The following is a 25,891-nucleotide window of genomic DNA, read 5'->3' as shown; positions in this document are numbered from 1 at the left end:
TCAGGAGCAGAGCCCTCAGTTGCCATTTGGAAGGAACCAGGTACGGTTTCTAGAAGCATCTCCAGGTGTCTTGTAAGGGAAAAGCCCACTGGAAGAGGAGAGCGCTATATTGATCACTACTAGCCAGCACAGCTCTGCTCTGCCTCCATGCATGGCCAGAGGCACCAATGCTTCTGAATACCAGCTGCTGGAAACCACAGGAGGGGAGAGGACTCTTGTGCTCAAGTGCTGCTGGAAGGTTTCCCACCTGGCTGGCCACTGTGAGAAGAGGATGTTGGACTAGATGGGCCACTGGCCTGATCCTGCAGGCTCTTTTTAGGTTCTTAGACCCTTTTGCTGGTGAAATCTCAGTCAGAAGAGGCAATACCTGAGCCTTCCATACCTTAGTCCTCCTCCAGATGCTTAGTCATGCTGGTTGGCGCTGGTCCAGATTGTCATACAAAATGGCCACATCAGCTTGGACTGATGGGAGATGTAGGCCTAGTTTATCATATTAAAACACAACTAAGTCATTCTTTGTCACAATTCTGACTGAAGCTGTTGTTGTTGTTTTGAGGGAGGAAGTATCAAAATGCAGTACTGTATTTGATTAAAATAAACCCTGCAGGATGGAGACAAGGGCCTCAACTGCATCATACATTTAAAGCACTATGATGATGCTCTAAGTTTAAACAGTCATGGCTTCCCCCAAAGAATTCTGGGAGTTGTCATTTGTTAAGGTTGCTGAGAGCTGTTAGGAGACCCCTTTACCCCTCCCACAGTGACAATTCCCAGAGTTCTCTCAGAAGACGGATTGATGGTTAATCCACTCTGAGAACTGTAACTCTGTGAGGAGAACAACAGTCTCCTAATGACCTTTAGCACCCTTAACCAACTGCAGCTCCCAGAATTCTTTGGGAGAACTTGTGACTCCCAAGGTGACGTCCTGCCCAATTGCTCCTTAAGAAGGTGTCCTTGTTCCTGCCTTCCAACATTCTGGCCAAAGCAAAGCCACTGGGATTCCTAGAACACTTTGCACTTGATTTTATAGATATTGAAAGATAAATTATTAAAGCCTCTCCAATTAAAAATTAAGTATCTTTAAGCTTATTAGACAGCTGTGTTTAGGATCTCGGGGCTTTACATTCAAGCGAAGCTCCATAAAAATATGTGGGTGAAAGAAGAATTAAACAAGGCCTATTCCTCCGCCCTGTAAACGATGCCCCAAACTGCCCAGCTGAAAGCGACCAGCCCCACTTCCATTCGCTGCTTGCCACCCAGAAGCACCAGCAACATCAGGGCAGAGGTGTTAGCCAAGCCCATTGGCTGAAGTTTCAAGCTGGTTTCCATTGTGAACTGCTGTATTTTTATAGTTTTCATGTACAGAAGTTTGGAAGCCATCCCAGCCATCTAGGTGATGAAGGGCGGGTACAGAAAATAAAATAAGAAAATATAGAGAACAACAGAAGGTGCTGTGCACTAGAGCTCTAGCTCAGCAGGAGGCTGCCGAGCTGTCGGAAAACCCCCGGAGAGTCACTGTAGTCAGTACTGGGCTTGATGGGCCAAGACGTCTGACATGGAATAAGGCAGCTGCTACGTTCTATAGCTCAGTGGTCCAGCATCTGCTTTGCATGGAGGTTCAACCACTGGCATCTCCAGGAAGGGCTGGAAAAGAGCCTGCTCTGAAACCCTGGAGAGCCACTGCGTTTCCCAAACTTAGGTCTCCAGCTGTTTTTGGACTACAAATCCCATCATCTCTAGCTAGCAAGACCAGCGGTCAGGGATGAAGGGAATTATAGTCTGAATACAGCTGGAAACACAAGTTTGGAAAACATGGTGCAGACAATACTAAGCCCAATGGGACCAGTGGCCTGGTTCAACATAAAAAGCAACTTCCTACGTTCCACTATTTTGGGTCATATAATCTGCATTGCAAAATGACCCCCTACAATTCTATGATACTATAGATATAGTCCATGCTTTGCCTAAGAGGCATCTTCTTCACTACTTGCTAACAGATCGTTTTCAAGAGACTTCATATGATGCACATTCCTATGTCCTCATATGCAAGCCTGTCCTGTTGCAGAAGATGCCGTTCAGCCACACACACTGGGCTTCTCTCTCTGCTTCGATGGGCTTGCTCTCCAATAAAATGAATATAACAACAACAATAATAATATTTATATCCCGCCCAGCTGGCTGGGTTCCCCCAGCCACTCTGGGCGGCTCCCAACAAAATATTAAAAACACAATAAAAGATCAAACATTAAAAACTTCCCTAAACAGGGCTGCTTTCAGATGTCTTCTAAAAGTCAGATAGTTGTTTATTTCCTTACTATCTGATGGGAGGGCGTTCCACAGGGCGGGCGCCACTACCGAGAAGGCCCACTGCCTGGTTCCCTGTGATCTCACTTCTTACAGTGAGGGAACCGCCAGAAGGTCCTCGGAGCTGGACCTCGGTGTCCGGGCTGAATGATGGGAGTGGAGACACTCCTTCAGGTATACTGGGCCAAGGCTGTTTAGGGCTTTAAAGGTCAGCACCAACACTTTGAATTGTATAGCTTGGCTGTCCCAAAAGCTGGTACACTCCAGAGGTTTTGGACTATAACTCCCATTTCCCCAGCTAGCATGACAGGGCAAACAATGCAGCACATAGCTAAAAGTTGGAACTCGCTCCTGCATGAGGCAATGATGGTCACCACCAGCTTGGATGACTTAAAAAGAGGATTAGAAATATTCATTGAGGAGGATAAGGCTATCAGTGGCTATGAGCCATGACAGAGGCTATGCTCTGCCTCTACATTTGGAGGCGCCATTGCTCCTGAACACCAGCTGCTGGAAGCCAGAGCAGGGCAGAGTGCTCTGGTGCTCGGTTCCTGCTTGCAGATTTCCCACTGGAATTTGGTTGGCCACTGTGAGATCAGGATGTTGTGCCAGATGGGCTATTGCCCTGATTGAGCAGCCAGGCTCTTCTTATGTTCCTATGGAACCTCCAGATCCAGGTGCAGTCTATCTAGATTCCTAGGTATTTGGTCACTCTGAGAAGTTGCTGGACTAGATGGACCATTTCCCTGATTCAGGAGGCTCTTGTTAAATTATGTTCTTATGACTTGCAGTGCAAAACCTCTGGAGGGGGCACCAGGTTGGCGAAGGCTGATCCAGACACCGTAAAGGGCAAAGAAAGGGGAGGGGGGAATTGCACCCACTACAGCTTGCGATCAGCTAGGGTTCCCTTTGGAGAGCTACAACCCCAGAAGATCTCCCCCAGTCCCTGCCGGTGTTTCCGCACTCCCCGGCTGCCTAACAACACTGCTGACGATTTGCTCACCCAGCCCTCCCAGAGTCTCCTTAGTAACCCGAGCTCAAAGGCCTTTCTGTTGACTGAGTGGGACGGAGTTGGCGGCATCCTTTGAAAAACACCGAATCTGACAGACGCGCCTCGGGTCTCCAGAGCATCCCATGACAACAGTGCAAGGCTGAGTCATGCAACCTGAACCACGCAGAATGCAACCTTCACTGTTTACGCAGAATGGACACACAAACGAAACAAGGCTTCTTTCTCCCCAAATTCTCTTGCTTTCAAAACCCTTTTTAGAATGTATATATCTCTTCTTCCCCTTCCTCTGAACTCACTCCAGCCTGCCTCCTTCCATTCAAGAGGCCCCCAATACGTGCAGAGACACGGCCACAGAGAGTAGCTCAAAAATCCCTGTCTCCTTTCAAACCTCTTGAAAACCACCAAGAAAATGCATTAGAAAATAGAAAAAAGAAAAAACCCAACCAGGCTCATCCTGTTTTTAAAGCCACTTATATGGGATATTTTTGGAGCCTGACTCACAACTTTTCAAGCTGCCCAAACAAGATTGTGATTCGGGATGCAGCAGCCTAAAGGGCTGACTTGGTGTCCCCTTTCACCTTGCACAGCACCCCAAGAAAATCAGCCTCTAGAACAGGCAAGATGAACAAGCTTATGGAGCTCCTGGAAGCTATGCATTCAGGCTCAACTGACCAGTGGCTCCCTGAGGCCACTGGCCCTGCAGGGATCCCTGTGAGATCTGCCTCTTGCCTTCACAGGGCATCAGCAGCATCAAGAATTGTCATAAGGCAGGGAGTCCCATGCTTCATGTGGCAAAATCATCAATATTCTGGTCTCTGCCCACATGGAGCTTCCAAAAATCAAAGGCGAACAGAAGAACAAAACCGTAGCCAAGACTATGGGTGCTCTTAAAAAAAGGCAAGAGAATTTAGCAAACACAATCTCCCCTTCCACAGTGTCCTTTTCATGCCAATAATTCACCCCAGCATGGTCCTATGCAGATTCTAGAGTGACTGTTATTTCCCTGCCTAAGCAAGGAGTGCCATTCCAAACGGCCTTCTAAATCCTCCTTTCTTGGTCAAAGGACTGCAGATTTCTCAACCTGGTGCCCTCCAGATGTTTCAAATGAGACTGCCTTACCCATATATGCCTATTCAAGAGCCAGTGTGGTGTAGTGGTTAAGAGCGGTAGTTTCGTAATCTGGGGAACCGGGTTCGATTCCTTGCTCCTCCACATGCAGCTGCTGGGTGACCTTGGGCCAGTCACACTTCTTTGAAGTCTCTCAGCCCCACTCACCTTACAGCGTGTTTGTTGTGGGGGAGGAAGGGAAAGGAGAATGTTAGCCGCTTTGAGACTCCTGAAGGGGAGTGAAAGGAGGGATATCAAATCCAAACTCCTACTCTTCCTCTTCAACCATTTTGATCTGTGGAAGTGGCACTGCTACAGGTGCCACACAATACCCGTTCTGCATTTGTAAGAAATCAGTATTTCACTGCGGCAGCACTTATACCTTGGAACTCCCTGCCTATTGAAACTGGGCAGGCACATTCACTGTAGTCTTTTCAATGCCCGCTAAAAGCAATTTTGTTTAGACAGGCCCACCCAGATGTTTAGAAAGTTGATGCAAGTTTTAATCCGCTTTTAGTCTATTGCTATTTTAACTTTTTGAAAGTCTTAAATTATGGCTGTCGGTTTTTCCTATCGATCATTTCATTGTATGAATTTCATGAAATAAAATAAAAACAGTTCCCATCGGCCCCAGTCAACATTTTGAATAAAAGCAATGCATTAAAAATGATGCATACAGCAACACCAACCATAAAGCCAGGATAACTGCCAGAAGTGTGGTATTAACAGTCAACAAATGCTCTGGCAAACAGGTTGCGTCGTTAACAAGCACCAGTCAGATACTTGTCTTTGCACAGAAATCTATACACTGCACACACAGCTACACCCACAGCCAGAACCTAAACAGGTGAGGCCTAATTTATATGCTCAGCAGATAAAGAAGGCCAGGGCTCAGTGGCAGATCATGAGGATTAAAATCTTTATTTTTAGGGAGAAGAACAAAAGGAAGTGAGTGGCAGAGCACCCGCTTGGCATGCAGAAGTTCAAGTCCCCAGTGGCATCTCTGGGTAGGGCTGGGAAAGACCTGGAGAGCCACTCTGCCCTGAACCCCACCCTAAAGGTAAAGGTAAAGGGACCCCTGACCATTACCAGCCTATCTGGCAGCAATTTGGTATGTCAAGTCCCCTGTTTGGGGTCAATCCACATGTCCAAAGTCCAAACCAAAGCACAGTCCCACAGAGAGTGCAGCATCCAAGCTGAGATCCATCAACAGGGGCGGTTGAGCAGACACAGCACCTCAGCTCTGCTGCCCTTTTATAACTTGCATGCTGATTATAGCACCTGGGCTTGATGAAGCCTATGACCCTCACCTGTCCAAGCCAACTCCAGCTGAGGAATCATACCCCTCCTCCCAGAGCTAGCAAGCCCCACCCGGGCAGCTAGGGAGCTGGGCTGTGGGCCCTTGCCTGCTCCCTATGCCTCACAGCCTGCCATGCTCATGGAGTACAGGGGTCCCTCTGACTCTTGTGATGGGTCCTGCTGCTCTGGTTCCTGTGCACTGACCCCCACCCCACCCCTCGTCATCCTCTGTCACCCCGTGAATACTTCCCTACACCAATGTCCCTAGAAGAAAGTGGTAAATCATCATCATCATTTTATTTGTATGCCGCCTTTCCACAATTATAAACAATGCTCAAGGCGGCTTACAACATGACAAGATTTACATATTTACAAAAGTCATAAACAATCAATAAACCACATCAAAAAAATACGCAACCAAATGGAAAGCAATTTCCACATAAAATCTAAAACTAAGAATACAGCATTAAGATCACAGTTTAAAATGACAAAGGTAAAAAATAACAGCAATTTTAAAAACAACAAAAAAGGAGCCCTCTCTGTCCAGCAGCAACGGCAGCAGTCCTTTATGGAGCCTGTCAGGCCCTGTCCTAGGCCAAGTGATGAGTGGCAGGACTGGGGCCCTCAGGTGCTCAGCAGGGGAGTCCTCCTGGGTAAACCGGAATTTGGTAGCCTGGTGCCCTCCAGACGTTTTGGACTACAACTCCCATCAGCCCCAGCCAACACCAATGGGAAATGCAGTACAAAACATATGGACTGCAGGGGAGTTGGGCGAGAGGACCTTCCAACTCTATGATTCTGTGGAGGGCACCAGATTGGCTAATGCTGTGGGGAACCTTTCTCAGGTCTGTGCCACTTCAGACTGCTGGGGGTAGTGGTGTGTGTGCTGCATTTTTGAATGCCTCCCCAATGAAGAAAACAAAACCCAACACCTCCCTACATAAAGGAAAACAGGGAGGGGGGAAACCAACCCTGTCTTCCTCCTGACAGGATGGTTTTCTGTTTGCAAGGGGGTGTTTCCATAAGGGAGGGTCCGAAAACACGACACACACACACCCCTACAGGCCTAAAGTGGTACACTCCAAGGACAGCTGTATCCCTGGGTGTATCCACTGGCCGTTCCCTATTTATCGGCCCCATCAATGCCATGGCCTGGATGTTTGCACCTTGCCACAGCAAGAAGTTCCCGGCTTCCAGAGCAGCAGAGAAAGAGACAATGACTCCCCTGTTTTCCCTAGGCTGACTAATTCCACCTCCCAGCCAGCCAGCCTGGAACTTGGAGCAGAGCAGAGCACACCAGGCGTCCTAACTTAGGGAGAGAGACACCCAAAACTGTCTGGCCTGGACTCCCCCTCCCTCTAACATATGCCTGGGAAGGAAAGGATGAGGCAAGAAAGGGTGGCCTGCCAACTCTGCAGGGAGGGCAGGTCTCCAGTGCCGAAGACTCTGCTAGGAACACACCATGCAGACAACTGCCAAGAGTCACCCGTCACGGCTTGGCCACTACCATGCTCCCATCATCCACTGCGGTTGTTTTCTAACCAAAAGAGGTGGCAAGGCCCATCCTTTTCTGGAAACTGCTCTCTCTGACTTGGAAGCTATACCCTCTATGGGGCGAAATGTGGCCCTCAAGACCACTCCATCAGGCCCTTGGAATACTCCACAGGCCACACACACCCTGGACTGGCCTTGCATCACACCCCAGGTGTTTTTCCTTGCCTGGGACCTCATGGATCATCTAGATCAACTCTTTGCAATGTGTGCTTGAACTCTGATGACAGAGGGATGGACAGAGGGAGCACAGACAAGGGTGTGTCAAAGCTAGGGTATTGCACTTGATTTGGCATTGTATTAATGTGGCCTCCATTGGATTGTTATTAATGGAAAATTAATTAAAAAATTAATTCAGAAAAAAGTAAAGATTGGCAGCCACTGTTCCATCCTCTTCTGTTTTGGCCAAACCCACCACTGGCCCCCCGAAGGCTGCCCAGAATGAAACTCAGAAAGAAGTTTTGCCAACCCTACTCTATGTGCAGGGAGGGGGCTGCAACTACTTTGCACTTCTGTGTACAACACACACTAATCCACAAAGGTCTGGGATCTACTGATAACAGTAAACTTCATTGCCTATCGAAAGGAAGAGTAAATATAAACAATTCTATGACGTCTGAAGACAGGCGACAGAGGATTATCCCACTGTGCTAATAATAGTGATTATTTCTTTATTTTTAATCTAGTCTAAGGATGCTGTTGCTGTATAACTGATTTAATGACTAAACAGGTAATGGTATCAGTGACCCAATACGATTACAAAATGGAGGCAAGGTACCAAACAAGATGTTTGGAAGCCATTTTACCGTCTCCACCTACATGATAAATAGATCTATTTGTGTACTTATTAAAAATTAATAGAAAATCATCATCATCATTATTATTAAAATATATGTACAGTGGTCCCCCGGGTTACATACTTAATTCGTTCCGGAGGTCCATTCTTAACCTGAAACTGTTCTTAACCTGAAGCACCACTTTAGCTAATGGGGCTTCCTGCTGCCACTGCGCCGCCGGAGCACGATTTCTGTTCTCATCCTGAAGCAAAGTTCTTAACCTGAGGTACTATTTCTGGGTTAGCGGAGTCTGTAACCTGAAGCGTATGTAACCTGAAGCATATGTAACCCAAGGTACCACTGTATATACGTAGCTGTGGTTCCGGCATTGCCAGGGGTTGGAGTAGATTACTCTTTAGGTCCCTTCCAACTCTGAAGTTCTATGGTTCTGTGTGCTGATAAACTGTTGGTCATTCTCAGACAGATCAAACTGCCAAGGGGGTGAAGGCAAGACAGGGCCCAGCTCCTCTCTCACCCCCTGGTGACAGAACCCTGAATCTCCAGCAAATGAGAGCATCTGCCTCCCAGCAGAAGACACCCAGGAACATGCAGCAAGGGTGTGTTAAACCAGGTCAGTGAGAGGTTCTGGAGGACCAGACAGCGAGGTCTGGAGGGCAGGATTTGGCCAACACTCCAGAGGTTCCTCCAGAGGTTCTCAGGAGTTTGGTTTTGACTGGCTCCTCTCCCCCCCCCCAATATTTAAACAACACATCTCTCCAGATCGCCTGCGGTGCTTGTTAGTGTACTGTCCAATTATTTCAGCAGCAGGATAAATCATGTAGCATCATTATTTTTACAAAAGGAGGCAATTCAGCAAGGGGAGAGAGGAACAGCACCAGGAGAGGAGTCCTGACAATCTGGAATTCCACCTTCTCTGAAGGAAGGAGCAGCCCCGCGGTCAAGGGCAAAGGCACAGCTGGCATCCCTTGCTTTCTCCTCGATAACAAAAACTTAGAACTTCAGCCCATAAAGCTCCTAACCCACCGACCCCCTCTACTTCCCTTACTGAGAGTTTCTAACAGAATCATGCTTGGTTTGTCATTCATGGAATCACAGAATTGTAGAGTTGTAAGGGAGCTAGTCCAAGCCCCTGCAACGCGGCTAAAGAATCCCTGACCAAGGTCTGCTGCTCCAGAGGAATCCAAACCAATGGATTCAAATGACAAGAAATGAGATTCTGACTCAACATTAGGAAGAGCTTTCTGATGGCAGCAAATGTTCAACCTTGGAAGGTGGTTGTCTGTTGGAGGTTTTTAAGCAGGAGTTGGATAGCCACCTGTCATGGATTCTTCAGCTGTGATTCCTACATTCCAGAGGGTTGCACTGCATGACCTTTAAGGGTCCCTCTCCAATTCTATGATTCTTAGGACACGGGTGGCGTTGTGGTCTAAACCACTGAGTCTCTCGGGCTTGCCGATCGGAAGGTCAGCAGTTTGAATCCCCGCGACGGGGTGAGCTCTCATTGCTCTGTCCCAGCTCCTGCCAACCTAGCCTAGCAGTTCAAAAGCATACCAGTGCAAGTAGATAAATAGGTACTGCTGGGGCGGGAAGGTAAATGGCGTTTCCGTGCACTCTGGTTTCCGTCACAGTGTTCTGTTGCACCAGATTTAGTCCTGCTGGCCACATGACCCTGAAAAGCTGTCTGTGGACAAACGCCGGCTCCCTTGGCCTGAAAGGGAGATGAGCGCTGCGACCCCAGAGTTGCCTTTGACTTGACTTAACTGTCCAGGGGTCCTTTACCTTTTTTTACCTCTATGATTCTATACCATGAGTGGCTCGACCCTCGCACGGCAGCTGTGAAAAGGGCAACAAATTTGGCCTCTCATTTGAAAATGAAAACTTACACCAATAACATCCTCCTCTACACACACACACACAACCAGTGACCCCAGTTCCTTCCTATCAGAATCTGGACCACCCCATCATGGCCAGCTCCCATCATTGCTGCCTGCAAGATACACTTCTGCCGCAACGTCACAAGGAGAACATTCAGAGCTCTGCAAAGCCTTCTCTGGGTTTCATTAAACACGGCTGCCGGAGGAGGAAGTTATTAAAGTGATCAAATGGAACGAGGAAACCCAGAATTAACTGACAGCCGCAAGAGAATGGAGGGTTCCCTCAACCATCAGAGACAGAACATGACAGGTTTGGAAACAGAGGCTGGCTGGGAAGGAAGCGCAGACTCCCCTGAAGACTGCCGGCGAAGGAAGGCTCGGATTTACGTTCACACTCAATACTCCGCATGCAAACGGGCATTTGGAGCTGCCCTACACCAAAGTCAGGACAGTGGCTCAGCAAACTCACGACTGTCTACACTGACTGAAAGCAGCTCTCCAGGGTTTAAGAGCAGGCATCGCAGAATAGCTTAAACAGGGTTTTGAACAAATGTGCAATTAATGGTTTCTGTTTTGAATGATATTGGATTGTTATATTCCTTATTGGGTCGTGCAAATCACTATTCCGAATCATGCTTTTTATAGGCTGTGGAACTGGGGATGAGTTTGTGGAACCAAGCAGGGCAGCTCCCAAAATTTTGCGAACCACTGATTTAAAGCAGTGTCAGATATATAAGCTATTCACCGAATGGCTCCTTAAACCTGGGTTATAGGCACCATAATGGAACATCTAGGGACTGGGTTTACCCCCCGTTAAAATTTTATTATTGTCATTGTTGCTGTTGTTGTTAATTTCATTTCTATACTGCTTTATATTATAAGGAAGAAATCTCAGAGTGGTTTACAACACGCTGAAACATCAAATAAAACAAAATGTGCCTGGCACTTGGCTAATTTCTAACAGCGCTCTCAAACACTTTCATCAAGCTATCCACCTCGACCTCAATATCTCCTTCCTGTTCATCACCACTAGCTCAGATATTAATAGTGAAGTTAGGGTTTTTTGCTTTTGCCATTTTCCTTCCCATTCTTGGAGAGATCCTTTCAGAGCACCTTGCAATCCCTTTCTGCTTTAACCGCTCTGAACAATTTGGGGCCATCTACAAACTTGGCCACCTCACCACTCACCCCTAACTCCAGATCATTTGTGAACGGCTTAATTGGGAAGTAAAAGAAAACTTTGGCACATTCCTCCCAGTCAACATTGAGCCAACAATAACTTTCTCAAAGGGAGGTTGATTTGGGCAGAGGAGCCATTGTTCTAGCTCGGAAGAACAGTTTCCACTTGGCAAAGGCCTAAGAAGGATGTCAGATCCTAATCTACAGTCTTGCTGCAGTAAACTGGCTTTTCCCATCACCTTTTGCTGATTTGGGAACATAAGAATACAATAGCGGCAACAAATCAGACAGCTGTTTGTCTGGGTGCTTTTTCGGGGTGAGCTTTCTTATTCTTATTTTTATTCATTTAATTTCTATATCGCTTTACATTTTAAAGAAAAATCTCAAATCAGTTTACAACACCTTAAAACATCAAATAAAACAATCCAGAATAAAACAAATTCAAGCTTCAATGAAATATTTCAGATCATTCGCTAAGCAACAGTTTGCTTTCCTCAGTTGCCAACATCCAGAGATCTCCACGTGGTCGCAACTGGACCCACACTGGTCACAAAATGCGCCTTGCACCTGGCTAATTTCTAACACTGCTGTTGACATGTGCTTTAATCTGGTTTTTATCTTATTGTTAATGTTAATTATTTTTTTAAGGTTTTCAATGGTCGTCTTTTTGCCAATAATTCTGTTGTTCTATTCTTTTTGGCAAACCACTTTGAAGTCTGTTTGTTTTGACAATTAGGCAGTATACCAATTTTATGAAATAAATATTAAGTGAAATAAACTGAGCTGTTCCTTCCCCTCTCCTTTGCTTGCACATTCCTTCACCTCCACTAAGAAGGAGAGCACATTCCAATCCTGTGGATGTGCTGTATCGCAGCATCTGTGTCGCGCTTTTATGAACAACCTGGATCCCAAAGGAATAGAGAGTTTGGCATCTGCATATTTATAAGCCTCTGCATTATTCAGCTAGGCAAATGAAATGGCTTTGAAGAGTGAAAGTGGGCGGTGGGATGCAACCTGTCTCCATCATTGGAAACAGCCCCTCTTGACCCCTTGGCTGCATCCATCCATCCCACATTCACACACAAACACCCCTCAAAAGCTGGAAGAAGTCAAGCTGCACAAGAAATCGAGAGATCATAATTCAAGGGCGCCGTTCAGTCAGCAGCAACAGGTGTCCAGTGCAATCGATGGAAACCTCAAATGCAAAAAGGTCACAAAGACATCAAAACCCATCATGCAGTGCTCCTCGGCTGCCCACTCAAATCTATTTCAACCGTTTCCATAGCCTGAAACTCAAAGGCAGGTTTCATGAGATTTCCAGACAGACTCTGTCCTTCCGTTCAGACCCAGACCTGCTTGCCTTCCCTTGGGTTTCTGCATCACCAGCCCTCCGGCCATGCCCAGGGAAGTTTTTTTTTAAGCTACCTTGAGCATCTTCCCACTCCAAACAGCAGCCACTTATCCCTAGGAGAGCTTCAGCAGTTAACCCTCGCCTGCCCTATTTCTAATGCCCCTCCAGAAGCAGTTAAGGCATTGCCGTTCATAGCTCTATCCTCTTGCTGTGAAGGGAAGGAATGACTCTCATCTTCACCTATGGCATGGAAGACAGCACAGAGACAGTGTGCAACATTTTCATGGAATCATAGAATTGTAGAGTTGGAGGAGATCCCACTAAGGCAAAGCTCTTCCGATTGATTCAACTCCAGCCTGAGCGTTTGCTGCACAGTGAATGCTGTTTGGTCCCAAGAGATGCATTATTTTTACTGAGCATGTGAATTTTGCACCCTGTTATTATGAAAGTGGCCCCTGCCTTATAATGAGCCACACCATTGGTCCATCAAGCTCAGCGTTGGCCACACTGACCGGCAACAGTTCTCCAGAATGTCCTAGTCTTACCTGGAGATACATGCCAGGAACTGAACCTGGGACCTTCTGTATAAAAGGTAGATACCCTACCACTGAGCTAGGGGCCCACAGACTGCCCACAAGTGATGCATCTTTTGAAAAGGCCCCAGCCATTTCTCTCTGGGTAGCAGAGCTCATTGAGTTTTCAAGGCACGACAAGCAATGATGTCCCAACATCGTAAGATACAGAAACCAACATCATCCTGGCGATGAAGATGCCCCACCCTCCTCTCTCAAACAAACTCTCTCAATAAGTGCTGAGTGTATTCACTACTGGATCTGAACATTCATCTTGCATGGAGAAAACGAGTGAACTCTGCACATGCTCTGCACATGGCCCACCTAGTCCAGCATCCTGTTCTCACAGAGGTCAACCAGATGCCCTAATGGGATAGGAAACCCGCAAGCAGGATCCAAGCACAAGAGCCCTCTCCCCTCCTGCGGTTTCCAACAACTGGTATTCAGAAGCATCGCTGCCTTTGACCATGGACACATTGCATAACCATCATGGCTAGTAGCCACTGATAGCCCTGCCCCTCCATGAAACTGTCCAAAGGTTGGTGACCACCACTGCCTCTTGTGGCAGTGAGTTCCATAGTTCAACAATGTGCTGCGTGAAGAACGACTTCCATTTCTCTGTCCTGATGGGAACAACCTGGCTGTACGTATAAATGGCAGGTTTGGCTAGGCACAGATAAGTAGGACGGTGGGGAGCAAACCTGAACCAGGAAGCATTGCTGAAAACTGGCAAAGCCTTCTGTAAATGGTGGCACCTGTGCTCTCACCTTCTAACAAGATCGCACCGTCCTACAGTTCTCCAGGAAATCTGAGCACGCCAGCTCTTGCAAGTGAGGCTGGCAGATTAACGCAAACACTTCCAACTCGATTAAGGGGCCTTTCTGCCTGAGCATCTGAGCTTGACAGGAGCAGACTTTGTGGGGTCTGTGCCTGCAGGGTCCTGGGCCCACGCTTTCCTCCCCGCTAGGAACCCGACACACCTTTGCAATGTTCGCGCACACACAAACGCCTCTCTTTAAACCTCTTTTCCGGTAGGAACAAGAAACATTGTTCGAGAGAGCTTTAACATTCAAACACAATAACAAGAAATAATCGCCCCGACGTAAGGACGGGCTCCTGCTGCAGCTATCATGGCTAAGCTGCTTTGGGGAGCTTTAAAGAGATTGTTGGGAGCTTTAAGACAATTAAAGGGGAAGAATCAAGCAGCACGACTAACAAGGAGAGCACTTCATGGCAAAGCAGCGGCGGGGGGGGGGAGGGGGAAGCACCTGTCTGCCCTCCCCATAAAAACATACAAAGAATTCTGCCAGGTCATTCCAAAGGCATGCCCTGGAGTTTGGAACTTTTTTCCAACTGGAGGGCCACATTCCCACTTAGGAAACCTTTTAGGAGCCACTACCAACTCCCCACCCTACATCCAGGTAAACTACAGCCATCATCATAGACCAGGGACACATTCCAGGCAGCCACAGATACGAGAACCTGCTGGTTTCATTTCCTCTCTGTTTCTTGTTCTTCCAATCTTTACTTCAGTCTGCATTTTTTTGTTTGTTTTAGGAAAAAAGGTGTCGGTGCCCAACATGAAGTTCTTATACAGAAAATGCCACATTTTAACCGGGGGCGGGGGGAGAGAAGGTGCTGATACTGCGTACCCTTGATTCGCCCCAGAATAAAAGCACTAACACCATGCATTTTCGTAGGTTACTTTTACTAATATACGCATTTACATGCACATTTTACCCTAGTACAGTGCGCCCCAATTTTCCTCTCCCATGGACCACTTGAAAATTGCTGAGGGTCCCAACAGACCACCTAACGGCTTTTCTGCCAGTTGCAGCAATTGTACTGCGCTGTGCTAGACAATGGATAGCTTTTAATTGCATCTTTATTGCTTCTTTCATTTTCTTCTAGATTGTGTTTTCTTGTACAGTGGTACCTCGGGTTACATACGCTTCAGGTTACAGACTCCACTAACCCAGAAATAGTACCTCGGGTTAAGAACTTTGCTTCAGGATGAGAACAGAAATCGTGCTCCGGCTGCGCAGCGGCAGCAGGAAACCCCATTGTGCTTCAGGCTAAAGTGGTGCTTCAGGTTAAGAACAGTTTCAGGTTAAGAATGGACCTCCAGAACGAATTAAGTACTTAACCCAAGGTACCACTGTACTGCAATTTGCATTCCATGGAATTCAAACTGTAATTCATGAGAATGCAACATAAGAAAGGAAAGAAGCAATAAAAATGCAATTACAAATCAACATGAATATCTATTGTGGATTACCTGAATGAAGCTCATGGGCTGCTGGGGGTCCACAGTCCAAAATTTTGGAACAGCTGCCCTAGAATAGGCCTTTTTTTTTGCACACCTTCCTTGGCTAGAAAGCTGAACTGCAAAATTCAGAGAAGTGTGAATTTCAAAAGATGGTTGTGTTCAGCTGGTAGAGCATTAGACTCTTAATCTCAGGGACAGGGTCAAGTGTTCCAGCCCCACATTCTGCAAAAAGATTCCTGCATTGCAGGAGATTGAACTAGATTACCCTTGTGGTCCCTTCCAGCTCTATGAATCTGTGTTCCGGTTCTCATACTGTTTTAAAGGAGTGTGAATTAGGTTGGTTTGCTTTTAAATGCAATGTGAATCTTCCCACTGCCGCCATGCCACCATGGCGCAATTTCTGTTCTCATCCTGAAGCAAAGTTCTTCAATAGTACCGGAGGTACTATTTCTGGGTTAGCGGAGTCTGTAACCTGAAGTGTCTGTAACCCGAGGTACCACTGTACAGTGGTACCTTGGGTTACAGACATTTTAGGTTACAGACGCTTCAGTTACAGACTCCGCTAACCCAGAAATAGTACCTTGGGTTAAGAACTTTGCTTCAGGATGAGAACAGAAATTGTGCGGCGGTGGCAGGAGGCCCCATTAGTTAAAGTGGTACCTCAGGTTAAGAACAGTTTCAAGTTAAGAACGGACCTCCGGAACGAATTAAGTTCTTAACCCGAGGTACCACTGTACTTCTAAGAAACAGCGAGTGATTCTTCTGGCCTTTCCCAGGTCCTACCAGTGACAGTGAAAGAACAAAGCTCCCATGGCAGACTGGAAGAGACAGAGGCCATCCACAGAGAACACTCTCTGACCATGAAAAGATCATCCATTCACACATGCAGTCATGTCAAGCGCAGCGTTAGCTGGGCACGTAAACACAGATGACCACAGACCACAGGGGGAGGGCTGTAGCTCAGCGACAAAGCATCTGCTTTGCATGCAGAAAGTCCTGAGTTCAAATCCTGGCATCTCCAGGTAGGGCTGGGAGGGACTCCTGCCTGAAACCCTGGAGAGCTACTGCCAGTCAGTGCACTCTCAGCAGTGTACAGTGAATTAAAAGCACAATTAAAACCCCCACCCTGCCACCAAAGTATCATGGGAACTGTAGCTTACCCCACACTACCCTTGACAGCTCCCAGGATTCTTGAGGTGTGTGTGCTTTAAATAAATGGTGTATAGGCAGACAGTAATGGGGAAATTCATAAATTCCCAAAATTTTGATACTGGGGTGGGATGGGGGAACCTGTGCACTTTTGATTCCCCCCCCCCCAAACCCTGAGTGCATTTGGTAATCAACCTTCGTAAGATTTTGGACGGCTACCTTACATGTCGGGGACGCGGGTGGCGCTGTGGGTAAAAGCCTCAGCGCCTAGGGCTTGCCGATCAAAAGGTCGGCGGTTCGAATCCCCGCAGCGGGGTGCGCTCCCGTTGTTCAGTCCCAGCGCCTGCCAACCTAGCAGTTCGAAAGTACCCCTGGGTGCAAGTAGATAAATAGGGACTGCTTACTGGCGGGAAAGTAAACGACGTTTCCGTGTGCTGCGCTGGTGCAGGCTCGCCAGAGCAGCTTCGTCACGCTGGCCACATGACCCGGAAGTGTGTCCGGACAGCGATGGCCCCCGGCCTCTTAAGTGAGATGGGCGCACAACCCTGGAGTCTGTCAAGACTGGCCCGTTCGGGCAGGGGTACCTTTACCTTACATGTCACAATCTCTTCCTAATGCGGAGATTATCAGGAATGTGGTGGGTGGAGTAGGAACCATTGTATTATTACCCAGTTATATGAATTAGCAAGGTTTGCAATCTGAAGATGAAAAAATCTGCTGAGTATCTAGTTTAAGGGGGGGGAAGCTTTCCCAAAAGAAAAATTGTCAATACCTGCAAGGTATGTGTACAATAATGAGGCCCTTTATTGTAAATAAGAATAATCATTTCCACACATTTCCAATCCCCAAACAGATCATTACTGAACAGTGTGTCTGCGCCTCATGGTAAGCCATGGTCAAAGGTTTCTCGTGCATGAACAGAGTGCCCTGCTTTGTTCCACCCTGTTAGAGTAGGAGAAACAAACCATGGCTCTTGGCTTTGCACTGTGTCCAAACTGGGGACTGTGGTTGTTTTTTATCTGAAGCCAGAGTTTGTGCTTGGTTTTTCTGTGGGAAGCAACCCACAACCCCAGTGCTATGTCAGGGATCTTTGCCCATCGTTCCCACTTGCTAGCAGCAGAGGGATCACCTCTTCACAGGAAACTTTTAACTATGACTTAGCACAAGGATGGGAAATCTGTAGCCCTCCTGAGGCTGTTGGACTCCCAAAGTTCACCATTTTGGACCATTGGCCAGGGTGGCAGGAGCTGATGGGAGCCAGGACTCCAACAGAAGCAGTGCAGCATAGTGGTTAGCGTATCGGACTAGGGCCTGGGAGGCCAGGGTTTGAATCCCCACTCAGCCATACAGCTTGCTGGGTGACCTTGGGTCAGCGACTGCCTCTCCGCCTAACCTACCTCACAGGGGTGTTGTGGGGATTAAATAAGGAGGGGGAGAACCCTTCATGTCACCTTGAACTCCTTGGAGGTGGGGCATAAATTCAATCAATAATATACAAACAAACAAACAGCATCTTTAGGGTCACAGGCTCCCCATCCTTGAAGTTACCATGATGTACAACTGTAGCTAACTAGGTCCTGAATCTCACCCTCGTGTCCTGGCACAGAGACCCTGCAGCTGTGGCTTCTGAGCAGTCAATCAGTTGGTTGCCAGTGGCTAAATCGTGATCACTTCCAGGCAGGGGAAATTTACCAGGCCTGGTTCTTATTTATTTTCCTGCAGGCTGCAAATGACTAACACAGGGTTACACCAGCCAGAAGCTGAGTAAGAGAACCTGGAGGCCAGCGCTTCTGGTCAACTTATTTGCAAGGCTGAACTTCCCAACGCAGGAGCAGCCAACATGGTGATGCCCCTCCTCAGATGTTGCTGGACTTTGGCCCCCTCCAGTGCGGTGGTGAGGTTTTTGCAGGTGTTTTCTGCAACATGCCACTGGTGCAATAATAGTGCATTAGGGGTGGGTTTCTGCCGGGTTGTCCTCATATCATTCTGCTTTGTCAGTTGTTCTGAGAAGCTTCCCTCGCATTATAGCTGTCCAGAGGGATCCACTTTCAGAAGAACATCTCAAAGCCTCGCTATGTTTGTGAGCTGAAAAGTTACAGGGTGTCAGCAGGAAGTTGCAGGATGTGTGCAGATCGTACATGAAGCGGTGTGAAACGTTTGCAGGTACAAGGGGTATTAAGAACGGGGTCACTGAATCATAGAATACAACTCTACGCAGAGCTGTAACTCCACAAAAACAATTGTAGAGTTGGCAGGGACCCAAAGGGTCATCCAATCCACCCTCTAAGTGCCTTAATGCCATCATGAGCTCAAATGAGCATGAATGCACAATAAGGACATCTAGTGGGGCCCTTTGAACTCTTCAACCCAAGCCAGTATAAGTAATAATCAGAGATTACTGGAGCAGTGTTAGAAACTCAAATAGTAGTAGTAGTAGTAGTAGTAGTAGTAGTAGTAATAATAATAATAATAATAATAATAATAATAATTTATTATTTGTACCCTGCGCATCTGGCTGGGTTTCCCCAGCCACTCTGGGTGGCTTCCAACAAAGATGAAAAATACACTAAAATGTCACATATTAAAAATAGGCACCAAATGGCTCATTAAACCAAGGTTACAGTCCCCAAAATGGAATGTCTAGTTGTCATTTTTGGGTAAGCCCGCTCTAAAGTCTTATTTTTCAAATAATAATAATTTTATTATTTATACCCCCACACCCATCTGGCTGGGTTGCCTGGCTGTGGTTGATTCTCAGTTAAACATCTGGCTAGTTCTGATGACTACCTTGAGCTAGAAAAGTCACTTGATCCAAGGAGAGTTTTGAGAACTTAAGGAAGAAAAGTCACTTGATCCAAGGAGAGTCCGCACATATATATTGGCCTATTCCGACCTCTTTTTATTAATGGTGACTGCTCTTGCTCAGGCTGCACAGGAAAAAAAAATTGATTCCAGAAATTAATTTCAACTGTGCAGATAGAATATAACTGATAGATTCTGCAGGATGTGTTGTGCTAGTGTTTGGTTCTCCCAGGACGCACCTCCAGATGGCAGAGATGTCAGGTGCCATCCTGATGCCCAGGTATCTTCATTTGGAAGCAAGTGGTCAATAGGCAGGTGCAAAATTCACCTGGCGAATTTCAACTGCTGTACCGGAGTTGGAGTCCAACACAATCTGGAGGACACCATGCTAGTTACTACTGTACAGAAGGGTGACACGGTTGGATCAGGTCAACGAGGGCAAACCTAATCCTGCATTCTGTTTTGACAGTGACCAACCCCTGACAGCCAATGTGGTGTAGTGGTTAGAGTGTTGATCTAGGGTCCCGGAGAGCAGGGTTCCAATCCCCACTCGGCCACAAAGCTCACCTTGGGCCAATCGCTGCCTTCTCTCAGCCTAACCTACCTCACAGGGTTGTTGTTGGAATTAAGTTAGGAAGCAGAGAACCACGTGCACTACCTTGAGCTCCCAGGAGAATAGGTGGGGTATAAAGGCAAAAAAAAAGAAATAAAGTCTTAAAGTCATCCCAGTCACCTTGAGCAGACTTGCATATTTCTTCTCACCACGACGGCTGCCTTCCAACAAGTGCAGTGGCGTAGCGTGGAGGGTGCAGGGGGGGCCGGCCGCACCGGGCGCAACATCTGGGGGTTAGGGTTAGGGGGCGCAAATCCACGGGTTAGGGGGTGCAAATTACTTGCCTTGCCCCGGGTGCTGACAACCCATGCTACGCCACTGGACAAGTGCAATTAGCCCCAAGCACCATCTCAAACTTGGAGCTGCAGAGGTGGACAGAGGTCATCTTGGTAGCTGCATGGCTGATCTCTCCACCTGGCCCAGATAAACTTTGGCTGGAAAGGGGGAAGAGGGAGCTGTTTGGCCACAGGGTGTGGCAGTGCCAGCGGGGGTGCCTCAGCCGCACAGCGGCCCAACCGGGACATCCCTGCCGCCCCTTCTAACTCACAGCAACACAAGAAGCTGCTTGGTATACAGAGTCAGATTCTTGGTGCATCTAGCTCAGTATTGCCTACAATGGCAGGCAGCAGCTCTCTGGGGTTCAGGCAGGAGTCTTTTCCCAGCCCTGCCTGGAAGTGATGGAGACTGAACCTGAGATCTTCAGCGGATGCTCTGCCACTCAAGCTATGACCCTTCCCCAAATCTGGAAGGGAAGCAGAGAGTGCTCAAAACTAACCAGGCACCAGCTGCATTCTGCAACAGGCAACCAGCCTTTGGTAAGGAAGAGGACATGTCTGGTTGCCAGGTTTGGCAACTAACATCTCCATCCGGCTGGCTGGCACCGCTGCCGTGCCAAACCAGTCAGCTGGCTTGCGGGACAGCACAGCATTGAAACAATCTCCACTTCTGGTGCCGTACTGCTGCACAAATCAGTGGGTCGGAGGGGCAGCACGGCACCAAAAGACGCACATATTTCGGTGCTTTGTGAGCCAACCGATTCATGCAGCAGCACAACCCCAGCTCCTCTTTCGGTGCTGTGCCTGGGCATTCCGTTATGGCGACTGAAACCTAGGCGTAAGATGCCATCTGGCTCCTAGATTTTATATCTCAGTTTCAGGACAGTAGTACAGTAGTACCTCAGGTTAAGTACTTAATTTGGTCCGTACTTAACCTGAAACTGTTCTTAACTTGAGGTACCACTTTAGCTAATGGGGCCTCCCGCTTTTGCCGCACCGCCGGAGCCCAATTTCTGTTCTCATCCTGAAGCGAAGTTCTTAACCTGAAGCACTATTTCTGGGTTAGCGGAGTCTGTAACCTGAAGCCTATGTAACCTGAAGCATATGTAACCTGAGGTACCACTGTACCTAGATAAAATATTTAAAATATTTAAAGAGACCTCTTCATCCCCACATGAGGCCTGAGTATCTGGGCATCTACCCAACTTCCAACTCCTGCTTATTCCCCACACAAATGAGAGGATAGGCCTCCTCATTTCAGAGCAACCACCAAGAGCCCTTTCACCTGACTTTGTCGCTGACCTCATGTTCTGAAGTTAGTGGATGAGTGTACAGTGACAGGATGCAAGAGAAGGGCCTTTTCAGTAGCGGCTCCACATCTGAAAAATGCTCTTCCTACTGCAGTCTATCTAACCACTTTTTTCTTTAAAAAAAAGGAAACAGTTGACCCCTTCTAGCAGGCTTTTGGATGAGGGTATCTGTGACCAAAATAGCATATGAATAACTTGACACTACTGCTTATTATGAATTGTATTTATATCATTATTTATATCTCATTTCTTTTGAGTGTTTATTTTATTGATATTATGTTACGCACAGACATTGTGTTGTTTAATATGTTGCAAACTGCCCTGCAGCTTTTTGACAAAGTGTGGTATATATATATTTCTTATATAAATAGAATAAGGGGCTTTGGGCTATCCCAGTCCCTCAAAGGATAGACCCCAATATGATGGACCAGAAATCTCTCATGCATTCTGTCCCTAAAAGCATTCCCACAGCTGCTACAGGATCCCTGCATTCAAAATAAATACATAGGTTTCAAGGGGGGCAGAGCGGCTGTTATTAGGTAGCACCAGAGAAGAGAAGCCCTCTTGGACAGGGGTCGCAGTCGAAGGATTTCCAATTTGGAGGCAGCACTTCCACGAAGCGCAGGTCAGTGCATTCCTGTGTGCAAGCGTGAAGAAGCCCAACTCAAGGCTGCATCACCTGCAATCACGCCCAGGTCTCAGAGGCGAAAAGTGTTTGTCCAAAGGCCAAGAAAGCTGCAGGAGCTCAGCATTTCTGCAAAGTCCTGGCATTGGGCAATTGACGCTGCAACACGCACACACCCATTAGCTGGGAAGCACAGCAGGCTGCACAAAGCAGATTTCCCCCATCTCTCTCACACACACAGTGGGCACAGCCCCAAATAGATGGTGGGGTGAACAAACCCCCTTTGAGTGTCACGCATGCAAGAAAAGCAGTATACAAATAAAAGGACAGACTTCTGAACTTCTGCCGTCCACCAAGGCAAGAATCAGGTAATTTAAGGAAGGAGATCCCTTGTAAGGGGAACAAGATCCTGAATCCCATGGTGATCTGCCTAGAAAGCAAACCCCAGACCCATTTGCGGCAGAGACCTTTTCAGGGGCACCAACCCAGGCAGAGCATTCCAAGATCCCTTGCACTGCTGCATGTCACACACCCCACCATCCTCCATGGCATTGTAAGGGACTCGTGGGGCAAACCATTTAGATTACACGGTATGGAAAATATATTGTGCTGGCCTGGGTGGTCAGCAATGAGGGACATCAAACCAGCTTGGGGAGGTGGGCTAGCCCCTCTCAACAGCCCCTGTTTCTGCCCAAGTCCAGGAAACTGCTTTCCACCAAGTCCATCTAGCTCAGTATTGTCTACACTGACTGGCAGCAGCTCTCCAAGGTTTCAGAACATGCCCAGCTTTAAATGGAGATGCCAGTGATTGAACCTGGGACCTTCTGCATGCAAAGCAGATGCCCTACCGCTGAGCTGCAGCGCTTCCAAGACCAAGATCCCTGCTAGGGCAACTTTAACTCAGCACCAAGACCTGCTTTAATTGCAGCGCTTTTCTGGACCAGGAAGCTACAGCTCCCCCAAGCACTAAAACCCACCATTTAACCTTAGTTTCTCCCAACAGTTTGCTTGGGGTTGGACAAAACACAGAACTAAATGAGTTGCCCCTGTCTAGAGGAGCACAAGGGAGCATCAGAGTACGAGAGAGACAGAGAGACCTAGTTAGCCATTTTCTGCTCAGGACTAACTCATACCTAAACCCAACAACTCCCACAATAACCAGGACTACTCAGCTGCCCCCCACAAAATGCCTAAGGACCCCTCCCAGGCTGGTGTTTTCTGCAACATCTCATTGATGGAAATAACATATTAGTAGCAGATTCATACCAGACCATCCACATGTCACTCTGCTTTTATCAGTTGTTTTGCGTGTGTCCCCCAATGTTACTGCATTATTGCCATCCAGAGGTGCACTCCTGCGCTATAGCGTAACCAAAGTAGAATGACACACCACTCGGGAACACTTGTGGCATGAAAACTTACAAGATTTCAGCAGGAAAGCGCAGGACATGCACCGCTGGGACATGGAAGCAGTCTGACCGCTATGAAACTTTTGCAATTGCGAACTGTTCTAAAAAGAGGACGACGTCTAACCATCCTGAGCACAAAACATGACAAATGCACAACTAATAGGATGTCTGGAGGGGCAACAAGTCTCCAGATTCCCAGGCCTCAGCCTTCCCAGCCTATTTTCAATGCAAGGCTCAAATGCTCCATACATCACAGAGTATTGACCGGGAATCCGCACACACATCCGAGGACCAGCCAGATGGAGTTCCTCCCACAGCGAGCCAGCGATGCTTTCAGATGGAGTGGAAATCTGATACCTCTTCTAGAAATTGAGCACCAATCTGATCCCAGTTCCCCCTAGCTAAGATGTCACAGGCAGCTCAAAAATCAGTTCCTTCTGCGCAAAAATAAAATAAAATCCAGCCATCCTTGCACGCGGCTACAGGAAAGCATTTCAGAAAGGACTGGCAAAGCCAGGTGAAAAAATTACGGCCACACACCTCCCCTTAGAGCCAGACCTAGCCCAGAAAGGGCCGCTCTTCCAGGCCAAGGAGGGAAGGATGCCCACATCCCCTTGCCAGTCTGACACTTCTCAAAGTGCAGAAGGGAAGCCACAGCGGGCACCTCTTATCTGGAGAGCGGGCAGCAAGCAGCGTACTACAACCCAGGGATGGGTATGGAGCCAGAGGCACTGCACACGGCCTTGGCACTCAGGCACCAGCTCCCTCCAGCCACTCGGAACCACTTTGCCCTCGCAGAGCTCTTCAGCCTCCCTTAATCCACTCGGTGCCAGCGCCAAGGCAATCCTCTGCTATGTCGCTGATATCAAATAGAAAACGCAACCTGGGGCAACAGCCACTGGCTAACAGGAGAGGAGCTCGTCTCTCACTCAGTTGCACTCGAGAGTTCAAAGCCAGCAGGAGAGACACCCCAGTGGCTAAGCGTGGCACCTTCCTCGCCACCCCCCCATGCCAGTTTGCCATGTGAGTGGGCAGGTGGGTGTGGAGCAGCAATGTGTGGCGAGGCGAGTAACGTTGAATTTCATCTCACCTCCCTCCCCCCAAAAAACACACACACATCACCAGCGTAAAGCCTGTTTACATGGGCCAGCGGCGCTGAGAGTGACTACGGAGTGGCACTGTGGAATGCCACAACATCCAGCCTTGCTTAGGCAAATGCCCCTTCCCCCAGCAGCCCTGGACACCCCCTCCTCCGGGGGTGGGGGGAGATGGGCTCTGAGCCAACTAAAACCCCAGTGCCAGCCTGGAATAAGGGAATGAGCAGGAACCACCCTGGCTGGGTGTGGGTGAATATGGGGGGGGGGGTCACTGGCGGGAGGAGGGGCAGCATAATGCAGAAGAGCAGCAGCAGCCCCCTCCGCCCCACCCTCTGCAAAGAGGTTCCTGATGCCATCTGGGGAAGGGATCCTTCCCCTAGACTCCCTCCCCCCACCCACCCCAGGAGCTGGGCATCCATCCAGGCAGAAGGCGCGCTCTGGGTTGCATCCCATTCCTATTTTTATTCTTTCAAAGGCCAGGTGGGGGAAGAGGAATTAAATCGAGGAATTAATGGGGGGGGGATAGCGCTGGTCACTCACTGGCTTTGCCCGGCTTGGGCCTCTGCAGCAGCTTCTGCACCGCCCCGATGTCCTCCGCCTTCACCGCCTGCATCAGCTCCTGGTCTTTGCCCATGGCGAGCGCGGGGAGACCGGCCCCCGGGGGCGCGGAGGGCCGGAGGGCGAGGGGCGCTCAGAGCCCGCGCATCCCCGCCGGCTCGGATCGGGTCCCGGGCGGGCGCGGAGGTGGGGTGTCGCCTTCTCCTCCTCCTGCGGCGGCTGCAGATGCTGCGCGCAATGGAGACGCGCGGCGGTGGCAGCGGCGGCCGGAGCGCAGCGCCTGGCGGGCGGGCGGGGACCGGGCTCGGCTGCTTTGCGGCGACGCCGCGGCGGCTAGCGCTGCCCGGCTGCGCTGGGGCTCCTCCCGGCTCCGGCTCGGGCTGTTGCCGCCGCCTCCTCCTCCCCTGGTGGCGGCAGCGGCGAGCCCTCCATGGTCCGGGCGCGCTGGAGCTGCAAACGCGACGCGACGCCTCGCCGCGCTCTGCTACTGCTGCTGCAGCCGCCGCCGCTCCGGAAGGAAGGCGGATCCCGCCGCAGCCTCGCCTGGGCGGGGGGCCGAGGGCGGGGGGCATCCGGGCGGAGCCCCCACCTCTGCTTCCCGGCTTCACTCCCGCCTCTTCTCCGCCAAGGAAGCTTGATGGGGTTGCCGCCGCCGCCGCCGGGGTGGTGGAGGGGAAGGGGAAGAGCAGCGGCGCAGGGCGAGAGGGTCTCTGAGCGCGTGCAGAATGCCCGGCCTGG

At 48.8% G+C, this 25,891-nt stretch overlaps 1 protein-coding gene across 4 annotated transcripts in view; it reads right to left on the bottom strand.

The window, feature by feature from the left end:
- CASKIN1 (CASK interacting protein 1) overlaps window positions 1-25,640 on the bottom strand; it is a 113,645-nt gene extending 88,005 nt beyond the window's left edge. For 2 of the 4 annotated variants that reach the window (XM_083413958.1, XM_083413959.1), the window contains exon 1: window positions 25,136-25,361. In XM_083413958.1, coding sequence (XP_083270084.1) covers window positions 25,136-25,229 — 94 coding nt within the window. In that variant the 5' untranslated portion in view covers window positions 25,230-25,361. Of the gene's footprint in view, window positions 1-25,135 lie in introns of all 4 variants that reach the window. The other 2 variants (XM_083413961.1, XM_083413960.1) reach the window with 2 other exon arrangements.
- Window positions 25,641-25,891: the final 251 nt, after the last annotated feature.

The sequence above is a fragment of the Podarcis tiliguerta genome (genome assembly GCF_965153285.1).
Source record: "Podarcis tiliguerta genome assembly, chromosome: 14".
Classification (NCBI taxonomy): Eukaryota; Metazoa; Chordata; class Lepidosauria; order Squamata; family Lacertidae; genus Podarcis; species Podarcis tiliguerta.
Note: the sequence above shows the minus strand (reverse complement) of the source record. Positions and strands in the feature narration are given on the sequence as shown.